The 15,603-nt window shown below is 37.6% G+C and overlaps 1 protein-coding gene across 1 annotated transcript in view; it reads right to left on the bottom strand.

Moving 5' to 3' along the window:
• The window catches only part of ROBO1 (roundabout guidance receptor 1), a gene marked incomplete at its 5' end in the record, with an annotated part of 544,235 nt that overhangs the window by 18,548 nt on the left and 510,084 nt on the right, over positions 1 to 15,603 (bottom strand). The window contains 5 exons of the mRNA XM_082491545.1: positions 2,139 to 2,246; positions 4,707 to 5,042; positions 8,376 to 8,530; positions 12,234 to 12,276; positions 14,963 to 14,989. Coding sequence (XP_082347671.1) covers positions 2,139 to 2,246; positions 4,707 to 5,042; positions 8,376 to 8,530; positions 12,234 to 12,276; positions 14,963 to 14,989 — 669 coding nt within the window. The remainder of the gene's footprint in view (positions 1 to 2,138; positions 2,247 to 4,706; positions 5,043 to 8,375; positions 8,531 to 12,233; positions 12,277 to 14,962; positions 14,990 to 15,603) is intronic.

The following is a 15,603-nucleotide window of genomic DNA, read 5'->3' as shown; positions in this document are numbered from 1 at the left end:
ATCTACTGTTGTGCTGAGTCGGAATAAACTGGCATTCCTCTTTTTTACACCAATTTGTAATCGTAGCTTCTTTGTAGGATTACTCCACATTTTTAAGCAATTAAATTTAACCACAAACTTTACATAGCATGGAAAAAGCACATGGGATACAAAACTTTAATTGTTAATAAATAGCCAAAATGCGATAAAACCATAAATGAATTTTACAAGCAATGTCATTAAGAGCGAGCTTCCTATTTCTATTAATTACATTATAGATTATCATCTAAAACAAATGAGCTGTAGACATATTTTCTAAAGTGCCTTTATACTATTTAATTGCTGGAACCTAAAATACAATATGATACAGATATGATCTATTAAAGTTCCACTGTTGCATTAAGTCACTGAATATATGTAATTTGTACTTGTCCACTGAAACGTTTTAGGCACAATGAAATTACTAGTTTTAGTCTAAATGGCAGGTGCAGTTGAAAATAATTGCTAGAAGAACTAAAAAAAAACAGAAAAAAGAAGAAAGAAGATCGATGAGGTATGGCACAAATGTTTTCAACTACTATTACCGGGAAATTATAGCTCATAATAGAACAATGCAGCTTCAACAGTTCCAATAACTTTGAATAAGACCAATTATTCAGGTGGTCTTGAATTTTACAGCTGGACGTGGCTATGATCAGAACTGACTCGACCATTGTTCCTCGGTACACATTTTTATCCTTCTTTGTTATTGTTACTTCTTTAATTGTAGATAAAGTCACCGTATTTTTGAGAAAGTTTTAGAATCCTTCACACTTCTCTCTTCGACTGAGGCATGGCTTTATATTACCATAGTTGAGCCTTATACACTTGGTTAAATATGTTGCAGTGAGATTTAGGAAGCTCATTTTTCTCACTACTGCTGTCTCAGATTTTCCATTCTTATGGACAGTAGTTCTGCTTATTATTGTACCACATTAGCTGCCAGACACAAATATGCTTTAGCTATGTACAACTATTTTTCTGGTATCTCAGCACGTCAAGCAAGACCCTAACTATCCCAAGGCGACCATCATCTGCATTCTCTGCCCTAAGCACCATGATATATACTAGGTTCAGCACAATTAATTTATTACTCCGGTCACCTTGCTTCATTTCTGCTGGAGTCCTTGGTATAGGACTATAAAATTTTAGCGTTATGAATAACCATAATAGGTGTCAGCGTGCAGAATACCACCTTCTCATTTTTAATTTGGATGGGTTCATACCCCTGAGATGTTTCATGCTGAATTTCAGGTCTTAACATCTTTGAGCACAGGCTCAGCACCACATCCCTATGTTGTAGATGTGGGAATGGGCACAAGGCTGGCTCCCAGACGAACATCCCTGAGCAGCCGGGAGAACTGGGAGCTGTGCTTATCTTACCCCAGCCACTGAGAATGCAGGTCACCCAAAGGCACAGCAGGCTCACCTACATGCTTATGCTTCTGCTGTGCCTTGGTCACCTCGGTTAAAATGGAGTGAAAGTTAGGATTAAGGCAACAGCAGAACAAAAGGTGAAAACAGAAAACGTATTCTTGCTTAGTAGATGTAAAATCCAGGGAGATGGTGATTGTGACCGTAACTCATTTTATAACTGGCTCAATGTAAATAAACATAGGCTAAGTATCAGACTTACAGTAAAGCCTATGCGTAGTTTCTGGTTTAAGCTCTGAACACTTCATACACCTCTACAGAAATCAAAGCAGAAAGTGAACAAGTTATACCAATATGAGCAGCAGTAACTTTTGAATTAAACCATATTCTGTGGTTCCAGAGTGCAATTTCAGTGCCCTGGTCAGCATTCTCAAGCACAAAAAGCTGTCTTATTTCAAGATTTTTACAAAGGACTTCAACTTCTAATTGACTTCATGACTTTCACAATTTTGGACAACCAATTAAGTAATTGACATTTAGATGGCACTAAGCAACCACGAAGATGCAACAGAAATACAGGCACCTATTGTGCCAGTTTTTATGCAGTGTAACATCCCTGTGCTGCATTATTGTCAGAGGGTCCCTCCCCGTCATCCCTTCTGTGAGTCCAGTACCTAGTGCTAACTACTGCTAGAGTGTCCAAACACCAAAAAACCTAAGGTTTCGTAAACACTGTGGATACTCACCAGATGTACTACTGCCTCTGTCCGAACTGTTGTAGGATCCACCTGTATTCTGGTCATATGACTGGTTGTACGGAATAGTTGGAGCAATGTTGTCGTTTACCCGGTAATCTGCAAGTTTAATAGTACAGTTAATGCTACCCTTCAGAAACACATTTACTTTTATATACATGCTTTATAACACAAAGGAAGATCTCCTGAAAATAGCGAGGAATAAATTCTTTTTTTTTTTTTCTTTGAAAGGAAAATCATCCCATAATCATGTTTTGTTTTCACTTTGTCTCTAATTGTAAGTTTAATGGAAATCATGGGAACTTAGCAGCTCCACAGCAAAAATGAAGTAAAATGAAGTCCTATGCATAGGGTTGTTTCGGTGTCTCTGTAACAATTAAGTCTCAATAGATATATACATGACCTGTGTGAGCATTTTGCATAGGAATAGACTGTCACCTTGATTGATCTTCCATGGTAGCTGCTTAATTTACACATGCAGGGCAGCCGGTGGCCTGTGGTAGCTATTTTGTGTATTTCAAAGGTGACAAACCCATGTAGGAGTCAGCCCTGTATTACAAGGGCTCCGTTGGAGCAACAATGCAGCTCTACTGAATTTGGTTTACAACAGAAGAGGTCTTTGTTTAATTCCTGCTGGCTCCAAGAAGATTTCTATTTATATTGGGTCATGCAGGTTCTAGCTACAGGCAGGGCCTTTTTTTTGCTAATGGCTATTACCGTAACTTCCTTCTCCAGTTCCAGAGCACTTGCTATACATATGTTACTTTTAAATCTAGATTTGGCAACCAGATCTGTAAAACTTTATCAGAAGTAAAATACTAATCTGACAAAACAGTACTCTCATGCCAAAAAGGAATAATAATTTACAGAGAACAGAAAGCAGCTGCGTTACTCTTCATAAGCAAATAAAAGTGCGTCATAAACAGAACCACTGGACATAAAGTAGTGACAATGAAGCACAGCATGTAACTCATCAAAATGGTTATTTCCCATCACAAAAGCTATAGGTATAATCATCAGCAAGATGGTTTTGACTTAGGAAATGAGAAAACCAAGATCAGAATATCGACTCATAAAATAGCAAATCAAAACAAAAATAAACAAAACTAAGAATCAGTCCCCATCTGCTGCAGAAATGTTTGTGATAATGTAAGCACGGGAAAAAGAGCAAAATGATAAATTCCACACCAGAGTGTATTCTGTAATAGTTTCTCAGCCTAGTTGCATTCCAGAGACCACGCTGAAGCCCTACATACCACATATGTTTACACAGAGGATAAACAATAAATCAACACTCTGAAATATGTATATATGACTGTCAGCAGACAATGCTTTAAGGGGGCCTTTCCACACTACAATATGCTAGAGAATATGCAGCTGTAATATACACAGTTTGAAAGATGCAGTATCTTCCAGGGCATAAAAACCGAACATGTATTAATTCCAAAACAGATATGTAATACACAGTTCATGAAAGAAAACATAATTACAAAAAAATACAGCTTTCACCCTCTAGTAAGGAGCTACAAAAATTGAATTTTCTTTTGACACGTTTATGTCAAGGGAAGGTGTCATATTTTATATTGCCCTTTGAACTCCTCTGTGAGTAGATGGGTCCAGTAGAGAAATCAACATTCCTGTAATAAAACGTATCTTTTTACTGGATAACTTAGTACTGTGCGATCACTTGAGTTACAACAATCCATGCAAAAAGTTCCAAGTTAGAATGGGTCCAGTTCCTAGGGATACTGTTTTGCAAATCAGGTTATTAAAAGAGGTTGCATGGTAGCCTGGAGGACTAGCAAGAAATCACATACCTATTTCTTCCAACTCCCACACATTATATTAAAGAAACATGCCCTCAAGGCCACAAAAGTACATTCTGATGTTTCCCGTTAACACTGAAATCAATTTATTTTTAGCTTCTGGATCTACAGACCTCAGTCAGGGTAACAAAGGAATTTAGTTTCCAAAACTGTGTGTGGTAGCATTGCCTCTCAACATGTGAATCGAAGGCTTGCTAGGAACAAGTCTAAAATGAATTGGATCGCTCCATTGTGTCCCCGGTGTACAACACAATACAATTTTACAGAGTTTGATATGCAAAATTTCATTCGTTTACACGAACATGTAGATTTAATTAGTCTCCATCCACGACTGGGAAGAGTGGGTTGACCTATTTAAAATTTAAGGTAGAGTATAATGTGACTACCATGCAGCTGGCTTATGAATAAAATATCTGGCCTCTGTCCTAACCAATCCCTTAACTGCTATTAAATTTAAATTAATCTCAAATCCATAGGAAATGTATTTTATTTAACTCTTTTCTAAAGATACAGCTTGTTATTTTTTATAATAAATTCAATATCTGAAGGTTATTGTGGTGCTAATTAACTTTCTGACACTGCTAACTGCGGATTTCTAAATCTAAAGAGGCAGAAGTCTAAAAGCACCACAGAAGTCTGTAATTGCTGAACCTGAAAGCTTTAGACTCCCAGCACCAGAAGGTCAAAACTCCTCTGATGCCTAAAGAGGAGAAACAAGCTAAAAGCTCTTCACCTTTGTTTAATTTGTTTTGCTCCATAATGTTGTACTGTATGGGTGCAACCTCTTGCTTTTGCTGAACAGAGGGTTTCCAGTGTTTCTCATTCGTATCCCCGCTGCCATTGTTAACATTATTGCTGATATTTGACTGGATGAGCTGAGTGGTGGCATAAGGAGTGGGCTGCCCAGGCTGGCTGACAAATCTTCCGTCCTTTAGATTGGGACTATTGAAGGTTTTCATCTCATTGATTTTGTTGCTGAGGTCCACGTCACCATATACAGTTGACTCAGGCAACATCAGGTTTGTTTGCTTGTTGTCCAGCTGATTGTTGTAATTTGCTATACAATCGGCTAACCACAGAGGAAAGAAAAAAGAAAAGGTCATTCTGTTCGCTTACACTATACTTTCAATGAAATTCCCTTTAAAAATTTTTTAGTGCATAACTATATGGCTTGCATCCATGAAGCAGAGATACTGTAATTAACTAAATAATTTATCATATACCTTATAAGGTACTGCTTCAAAAGTAGTGTTCACTGTTTTGATTCACTGTAAATGCAGACCTTCTGAATTCTATCTGCAATGACTTACCTTGACGGGCTTTTTCTACAGTGGCCGTATAAACATTTATGTTTTTAGACATTATTCTCAAAGCACTATAGGTATCTAATCCACAACTGTGATTAAAATAATTTGCATTCACAGGAAAAAAAAAATCAACCAAAGGCTAATAATGGGAATAACTAAACGTGACGGTCACCTCATGTCAATATAGAATGAACAGCATTTAGACTCTTTTGTAGTTGCGATAAGAAACAGAGATACAACAGATTTTCATAAAACAGACTGAAAAATTATTACACACAACAGAATTAAAGAGAAACAGTACAAAAGGTAACTCTGTACCCAGTAGCAAGACTTTATTTGATCATTGTTTCCTTGTACAATATCATAATTTGGTTTGAAACAAAAAGACAGGAAAGCACTCTGGAATTTTTGCTAATTATTAGTCGCTTTGGATATTGCAAAATAAGTAATACCACAGTAATACCATTGTCCTGTGTGTTAAGTATCTATCACATAGACAGCAAGAATTCATTCTTCTAATAATTAGTGTATCGTGAGATCACCACTTATTGCATACAGTAAATCAGACATGTACTGGTGCTCCGGCCACTAATGTGTGAAGCAGCGTGTCTGCCTTTCCGCATTCTCTTGCCTCTACATGACAGAAGCTCCACATACTTTTTTTCCTCTCCATATCCAGTCCACTGGAAGAATACTGAATGGAGTAACACAGTTTGTGGGTCGGCAGTTAGAAGGCTTACTGAAACCAGCATTCAATGATCATTAAGCAAAAATTCTCACTTGCCAGCTGATTAATGCATCGATAACTACATAACAATCACCAGGAATATAGTTTTCCTCTTTTAAAAGATGTGGTATTCATGCTAATGAGTTTGATTTAAAACCTGAGGTCCATTACCCCTGCTCACAATTAGTTTACTGGAGAGGGTGCCAGGTAAAGCTAAGTACAGAATTCAGGATTTGACCGTTATACCAAACGAAATAACTACTAAATATAGAGGATGTTCAATTTCAAAAATATTCCCTAATGCATACACCTTTTTTGAGAAATATTTCCTGAAAAAGAGAAATAAACTACTTGAGGAAGGAAACCACTGATCAACACCTTCAGTGATTAAGGAACAGTATCGGAACATGCCACATACAGCTTATCATTGCACATTTCATGGCCCCCCAGCTGGTGGTTTTTCAAGGTTTTATTGTTTGATATATTTTTCTTTCTTATGTAAGATCTTATTTATTGCTTCACAGTCTTCAACTTCTTGATTTCTACTTTGTAAATGTTTTCATTTCTGCTTTTTCTCTCACCTACTGAAACCATGCTAGTCTTTCCTCCTTTCCAAGTCTATTGTATTATATTGGACAATTATATATCCAGCATATTCCTCATTCCTAATACCTCATGCTATGCTATGATATCCTTGCAGAGTCACTTATATATTTTTACCACCTTCTATTTTCAGCTACATATAATTTTTGTGTAGGGCAATAAAATCTATACAGTATATGCAGTAGGTACATTTTTTTTACATAAACACATTAGAATTCCTCATACAAAGTACTTAAAGAAAACTGGTTTACCTATATAACAAGATTTATTCTGTTAGATTTTTTATAGCATCTACTTTTAGAACAACCCATTCCCATTCTTGGGAAGACTTGGAAGACAGTACTATACTTGAAATTAAAAATGCACAGTTACTTAGCATGTTCACAGCTATACAGGGAATATCCAACTCTGCTGCTTCAGAGCATAAGCCAAGCCCAAGCTGACATAATTAAGAATATTTGCCAGATTTTCCAGGACAGAAGAGACCACTATGAACATCCTGTCTGGCCCTCAAGCTCATAAACTCTGCTTGAAAGGAAGGAATCGCTTTGCAACACAACCAAGCTTAATAGAACAGCTAAACTGAGAAAGAATCCACTGCATCTCATGATGAGATGTTATAATAGTGTATAACCCTGAAAAATGTGCACTTGCTTCCTTTTCTGAATTTGTTAGGTTTCAGTTACTAGACCTTGGTATGTCTGTACTTGCCACAATAAAGCATCTCTGTATGGGGAATTTTTTTACATAGGTATTTGTGGATGTGATATCCTCGGGCAGGGTGAGACACAAGTCTCTAATGTTAAAATCTCCCACCTTCCTCTGAAGCACCTGGCACTGGTCACTGTCAGACAGCATACTGCAGGAGATGAATTACCACCATCACATTAGGGCTGGTTTCACATTAATTACAGGAGGTAATGCTGTTTTGCACTTATGCAACTTCACTACAGGTGAATGCTGGGAAATGCTGCTAGCAAAAATCACCTAGAGATGCTGGTAGTGGAAAAGACTCATTTTCATTCATCACCAGTAACACAAACCTGGTTAAAACAAAGGAACCTAAGGTCCGTTTAAAACAAAATGTGCAACAGTTAGCGCTTCCAGATACATTTCTCCAACTGTCTTCGCATGGAACTCATGAGTTTTCCTGCAAGAGCACTTCGAGTCCTGCCCAAGCTCCTGGAACTACCACTTAACCCAACATCTCATAATTGCTTTCAGAGTGTGAAGTTCACTTTTTTATCCACACACCCTAAACAGAAAATCGGCTATCCAATTTTGTACAGAATGGCACTCAAAGGCAGGTTTTGAATGTGCCAAAGTAGACTGACTTGTCTTGCATGTACTGTAGCAATGTTTTATTTCTTGCTTCCCATCACACACAAACCAGAAGGAAAATCTCACTAGTGTCATTTTGCTACTTCTCCTTCCCCATCCAAGCAACAAGGATGTACGGAACAACCTAAAAATGACCTTATCTGCTCCTTTTCAGATGCTGAAACATAGCAGTTCAGTATGACTTTTGTCAACACTGAACTTTGCAGGGGGTCCTTCAGCCTACAGCTTGCTGTAATTATCCAAAGTGGACCGAAAAAGGGGATCAAAAAAGGGACCAAAAGCATAATCATGATGTGGAGGAGAAACTGTATTAAGTCTAAATGCATTGGAAATAAAACTTCAAACAAACCTGTACACGCTCTCAAGTATTAGAAGTATATATTCTGTAAAGAAGATTCCTTAGCAAGGTAGAAACGTATCTAACCTGGTCGACTGTACGTCGTAAGGTTGCTATCACTGTTTCCGTTGCCAGAGGTGCAGCAGTTGATGGAGCAGTCATTGTGATTGTTCCCTGTGTTAGGCCAAGTATCTGCTAGCCATGGCTGAGTGGCCGGTTCACTGATGTTTAGGAGTCCTGGCCTTTAAAAACAAAGCTTCGTCACTTCAAAAATTCAACAAAAGCATTTGCACATTGCAACTATATTCTTCTCAAAAGGTCAGATATTACAAAATAACATCACATATTTAAAGGCTGGAGCACTGGAAAATACTGCTTGATTCAATTATTTAATGGCTTCTAGTCTCCTATATAACCTGTCCCTTGCTATAACACTCTGAAGTGAACAGCCAAAGACAGCATCAGTTCAGTTTGCTGAACTACACACATGCACCGGTGTGCAACCTTTAACACTCACTTCGGTTTTGGTCGGTGGGTTGTTTGTTGTTTTGTTTTGTTTTTTGTTTGTTTGTTTGTTTGTTTTTTCTAGGAAGGTTGTATTTTTATTTTTCTGCTCCTTCTCCCTTTCATAAAGAAAGCAAGATAAAAAAAGGGAAATTGACAAGTCAAACAAACCAAAAATTCACACATGGAAGTGAGATGGATATGTGGAAATAAGAGCCAAGTTTAGATGTGAACACTCCCAAAGTCTTGGTGATAGTACTACTGTAATGGATCAAAGGGAACAGCAGATTACAGAAACCTCTGTCACTTGGGAGTATTTGGATCTCACTAAGCGTACTGAGTGCGATACATCTTTGTTAATGAGTAAGCCACTCAATCTTTATGTGGGTGGACCAGCAGCAGCTCCTAAGCAAGTCTGAAGCAACTGGGAACACTCAACACCTTTAAAAATATCCAGATATCAATGCTACACATTGGCTGCATTTGGAATAAAGTAGTCCTGCCATCAGCAGAAAGAATAGCATTCCTTCGTTTCCAAGTTGCTGAATTTTTCCAGTGAGTGTGAAAAATGTTCTGATGAATGTTTTGTAGAATCTTTGGCTCCTCTTCAGTTTTCACACTAACAATGCAACAGCATGTTGCATGTCCCATATAAGTAGCATCTCCTAACAACTTAAAATTGCCTTTTATAATTAAGGTGCTTTTAAAAATAGATAATGTTAGCCACTGCCATATATAAAAACCCCCCAAAACACAGTCCCTTTCATCACAGGATTTAACAGGCAACTTTCCATTTGAAATAGTGCAGAAACTAGTCTCTATAATATTAGATATGATGCTCTTCAAAAATAAAATATGCTAATCCTCTTAAACTGCAAGTTGAGAATACAAACTGCATGCAGCTGGTTGTGGAGGATATAGTCTGTCAGTGCCACAGCCTTAAGTCATAGTCTTAGAATGACATTTAAGAGATGTATACATATATGTGTATATATCTTTCTGTACTGCATATGTCATCTGACAATTTAACATAGGAGGTGATGAGGCTTGACTTACTGTCAGACTAACACACCAGCCAATACACATACACTAAACAAGTATTTTCTGTGAATCTGAAATAAATGTACAGCTATGTAGTCCTGCGAGCAGGCCAGTTGATTTGAAATACCCTGTTTTTTTTTCCCTACCATTCTGCTCTTTTATAATGAAAGTACACCTCAAGGCATTTGGAGGCGACAAAGCCTTCCAGAATACTTCAGCACTTTCAAGACCTGTGTACTGGATTTTTGGATAGAGAGTTAAAGATCCTTTGCTTCTAAAAATCTATTTTGCATTCACACCTGCTGTCATGCAAGGAACGGGGTGTGAGATATTAGAAGTAGATGAAAACTGTACTAATTGGAGCCATTTAGGTGGAACTGTAGGCATGAGATGTTTGCACTACAGCTCCATAAACTGATGATGATCGGAGATTGTAATTTCCAAAAATCTTTAACCTTTGCAGCAAATTCCTTGAACCCTTGAATTACCGTACTGGGTCTGGAGCAGGGGTGCACTGAGCAAGTGGCTGTGGGGGTGCCTAGCTGCTGGCTGGAGTCAATCCACCACAATTACCACTACTTGAATCCTGTCTAGAAAAGCGATTGCCACAGAAATGGGTATTTTTTCAGCATCATAGAAGTGGGGATTATATTGAAATGTATCACTGTGACATTCTGAATTCTGAATAATGTTTTAACATGCTCACATAACTGCACTTGGCAAAAATGCTAAACCTCTCCAAAACATTGCAAATATAATTTAAGAAAGTGAAAACCTTAAGTTTGGAAATCAGAGTAAAGATTTCATATGTAAAAATAACATTTTTTTTTTAATATATAGCAGATATATGTTTCATATTCTACAAAATACAGTACATCGTAAATGCTATATATGCAAATGAACAAAAGAAGCATAGATCTTAGCACCTTGAATCAATTATACTGCTAGGCTGTGGCACTGATCCTTAAAACTAGGATAGTAAAAAATGATGCTGCTTCACTAGCAGTACCAAAATGACTGTATACGATGCAGACACTTCTGGGTTCATTTCTGTCCTCTGAGTCTATGTGAGTGTGCTTTGTCTAGCTTGTGCTATGGGAAGAGCGAGAAAGCACAGTGGCATAAAGAACACAAAGGATGTTAACTGCGTATCTTTTTGAACTACCACGTCAGAGAAAGAGACGGTTCATCCCTGTTCACTCTTATTTTCTCGCTATCCTGGGGTGAAGGCAGCAACCCAGTGATTTACAGATTTGTCCATTCAAAAAATCACATGGTAACTGTTCTAGAGGTTTTACTCCATGGTTTTATGGCTACGACAACACAGCAGCATACAGTGCTGGACAGAGATATCCGAAATTGCTCTTAACATGCCAGGTTCAGCAGCAGCAGTAGAGTTGCCTCGCCTCTGCACAGCATTCAAGTAGAGTGGGAATGCTTAATTTTATGCCTAATCTTCACCATTCCCAAATGTTTGTACGATCTTGCAAATCAGGAATCACAAGATGCCACTTGTGAAACAGGAATTGATACAGGAATTTATTGCCCAGCTGCTTGCTGAGATTTTAGACTTTATTTCAGCATCATGCCAAACCTTCAACTGAGATGCTTATAAAAAGGTATACTTGAATGTGACCTAGGAAAAAAAAAATAAGGTTTGCTACTAAAGTGACACTGCTGTGACCTGCCTTTGTGCTAAAACTGTTTTTTGCCTCCTGAAGAAAACTCCACCTCTACACAGGAAATGTAAATTACTGTTTTGTCCACTGCCATTCATTAAGCGTAAACCCAGTAAACATGTTTTAGTTAAATCCTCAATCAGGAATGGGCTAGGTTCTCAAAAAGGGGGGCTTTACATTTTAAACCTACCTGTTTTCCTCTCCTTCAGCATCCCATCTCTTGCAAGCAATGCTTTAACTGTTTTGCATTCACAGCAAGATTTTTTTCTTAAAAGTCACCTTATAAGCCGTTTATGTCTTCAGCAATTTTTTCCAATAAATGTTTTCTTTCTTTGTAGTATTTGTGAACCATCTATATTTCTTAATCTTCATAAATGCCACGACTTAATTACTTTTACTCCCTTAATCAGCTCGTAAGCCAGGTCTTTATTTTGAAGTTAAAGTGCTCCCTCTGCTGCTCGTTTTTTGAGATGCAGTTTTTACAGGTTAACAAAGCTGAAAATATTATGACTTATTCTTTGGAAATCAACCTAAAAATTCAAACCACATATCCTCCTCCTAAACAGAAAAATATACGGCCAAAATGTATAAATTAATATAATAAATTAAAACATATAGTTTCAAGTGGTTATTCTGCTACCGCTTACAAGGACAATTGCACTAGCATCCTTAAATGTAGTTGCACATGATTTATAGCTTTAAAAACAAAGCACATAATTACCTGCCTCCACTGCTTACGGCCTCGCCTCCTCTCTGATACGTTACTGAAATAGTTAAAGATAAGAAAAGGAAATAATTTAAAAATCATAAAAGACTCCTAAATCGCAGTATTAAATTTGCCTTTGTTTCATTTTAGCTAAGACAATAAAACGTGCATTGTTTACACATTAATTCTGAGTCACATTCTGCAAGCTATTCCTTTAAGTGCAGGTTTATACATAATACTTGTGTTGCTTGATAACTGCTAGTCTTAGCGCCAACAAAGTTTTATATTTCCGTTTTGTTCTGAAAAAACACACACAAACACGCGTATCGCTTAAGAAAGCAGGAAGCCATACATCAGGTTGAACTTATCCTTAACATAACTCTGCTGACTTCAGTGGAGTTACTCTGTGGAAGAATTTAGGTCATATATTTATTTCATGAATGGCTGGATGTTAAAGCTTTGCTCTACCTTATTATTTTGGTAAGATTAAAGAGGTATCATGATTCTATAACAGACTTTACTTCTGTGTAAACAATGGCTCATTACAGCTGAACCTACTGCAAAAACACATGCTCTTTCTGAATGTTACTGCACTATATTATGGAACAGGCACACTCTAAAAGTCCACAGAAGCTTCACATTTTATAACATCTTACAATTGGATTTATTAATGATACTTTTAAATCTAAAAATTTAAACTTATAAATCTTGGCAATAGATGTTTGGCAGAAAGAATACTTCCCAAATTAGAAGGAACAATTTTGCTAGCATTTCAGAAGCATTACACATCAACAAAGTGGATGTCCACATGCGTGCATTTGTTGGCATGGATTGCATATCCTTCACAAGCATCATCACGGTCGAAAAGTCAGTTTTTAGGATGCAAACATCCAAGAAGAAACAGTGCTACAAATTCTGCAGGTTTGAACTGGGTTTGGCAAAGGGTTAAAGAGATTGCCTCCTGCAAATGCTGATGGATTCTGCATTTTCCAACTAGTAATGTGTTGAAAAAAAGCAGCCAAATTCTGCTCTTTAGAAAAACTCCAAACTGGGAGTCTGCAAGCGAGAGATAAATGCTGGCAGTGATTACAATAACAGGATTAAAATGTAGGATGCATTGCTACAGGTAAATCTTTTACTATAGGAAATACTAAAGAAGAGGGTCTGGTTCCATTTAAAGTCAATGGAACTAATGACTGGGATCCTGGATTGAAAAAGGATTTTTATTTTTTTCCTTTAAATGTTTTACATACTTTGTCTTTTTTCCAATTGCATCTTTAAAAATCTCAGTGCTATTTATTTTGCAGCTCTGACATATCTCACGGAGCCCTGATATTTTCTTTTAATGTTAAGAATCCAACTGAGAAAATATGTTAGCTAACCTACCAACCTCTGCAGAATTTCAGTAGCGTGCTACAATGGTGACTGCAATAGAAGCCCTCTGTTAAGCCAATTAAAGTAACAGCAAAATAATAATAGTTTGAATTACTCTCCACCATGGATCTCAAAGGACTTCAGAAACACTAAGGGCTACTCTGACTCATGCCGAACAGCAAGCAACTCCACTGAACATAACAGGATGACTTCTGAAACAAGATACTATTCAATGTGATTAAAAGCACGTGGATAAGCATCTAACCCATTATGATTAGGTCTGTGTGGATAAATGGAGACCTGAGATTGCTTCGCCTGCGGTCCAGCTTGGAAAAATATAACTCAGCTGCTGCCCAGCGGCCAAATTAGTACAGTGCTGATTTTGAACGAATACGCCCTGCTATAACGTAACTGCGCAGAGGAGGGGGTAGGTGGCTTTTACCCTGCCTGGGTATACATGTCCGTCAAGTCTCACAGACCTCTTGTGAAAATAACGGATTTAGAACAAAGGAGGAAAAACCAACCTTTCCGCTCACTCAGGCTGTAGCTAACAGTAATGCATGCACTATACTGGTGGCTACTGAATGTGTTTAACTGTATCTACTGTAGAGGAAGAGCCGCTGAGCTGCCAGACTGCGGGACCGACTGAAGGCCAGCTCTACAGAATGGAAAGGCTCTCGTGGACTTTGGTGGGCTACGGCTCACGTTATGCCATGCTTTGTATATTTCCAAGGAAAAAGAAATAGAAGATGATTTTAAACCCACCCTGAATTTGAAATGCACCTCTGTTTGTGTAGAACAGGATAAATATTTTAAAATTTCATAGCACAAATCCAGTTTAAGGCAGCAAGCAAAGAAATCTAACTGCTGTAACACTTTGATTTTCTGTATCTTCTAAAGCAGACAACTCGTAGGTCACTGGATTAATGCAGATTCAGAGGAAAGAAAAGAAGCAATGTTTCACCAACTATAATCCCACTGAATCCCTTTCAAGTCAGCATCTGGGCTCTGCTAAGTCATTCCTCCTCCATCAGAAGCACCTTTTGCATCTCTAGATGTGGAAGGCCACACTACTCCATCGCAATGTGCAAGAAGAGAGCCCAGGTTGTACAAACTGATAGAATCATGCTATGAAATGGCATGCTCGCATCAAATGGTATGCTACAAAATGGTGCACACAAATGGAAAAAAGCATCAGCTACAAAGCAAATATACACTGCTTAGAGAACAAAATAATGATACCTGTCATTAATGAAATTGTTTAAAAAAACCCTTCAGAACAGCTGGGCTGGTTATGTCAGAAAAAGAGAAACAGTACCACAAACACATGCTAAAGTAACAAAGAAGGGGGGAAAAGTGCAAATATATACCTGTTGGTGTGAAGGTAAAAGACGGGACTGAAAAATCAAAACAAAATACAAACTGGTTATTAAGCTGAAGAGAGAAAGGGAAACATACCACATTAGTATAAATCTAGCAGACAGCTGAACATAAAACAAATGAATATATCTAACCCAGTAGTTCAGTCACATTGATACAGAAATAAAATTAAATTTGCGATTCAGGAAGAAGCTTGTCTCTGCAGGTACTATTCTGAAAAAAAAAAAAAAAAAAGCTTGATATTCAGTTGTGTTCCTGAGGGGATTGGACTGTGGTTTAGCCTTTCAAATACCCCTCAGTTTGGTATTTTAAGTTTTTCTGAAAATCCTAGCGCAAACAAAACCCCCACACTGTTAATCATTTTAGAATGCAGAATGACAAAATTCCTTAACAAAGCCTTATCAAGGTCCTATTGAATCTTATCTGCAGTTCACTAAGTAAATGCTCATTACGCTGAGCTAATAGGCACACTTAAGTATTCAGTAAGGAAATAATAATCATACAAAGGAACAAAGGGAACTGCTGTTTTACTGTCTCTGAATCAAGAATGGCACCAACTCTTACTATAATAAAGGCACTAAAATCTACCATAGCAATTAATTTTTGTTTTCACAGACGAGACTGTTAAACC

This window comes from Vanellus vanellus, assembly GCF_965231255.1.
Source record: "Vanellus vanellus genome assembly, chromosome: 1".
Taxonomy (NCBI): Eukaryota; Metazoa; Chordata; class Aves; order Charadriiformes; family Charadriidae; genus Vanellus; species Vanellus vanellus.
The sequence above is the reverse complement of the archived record's forward strand: the minus strand, read 5'-3'. Positions and strand labels throughout refer to the sequence as shown.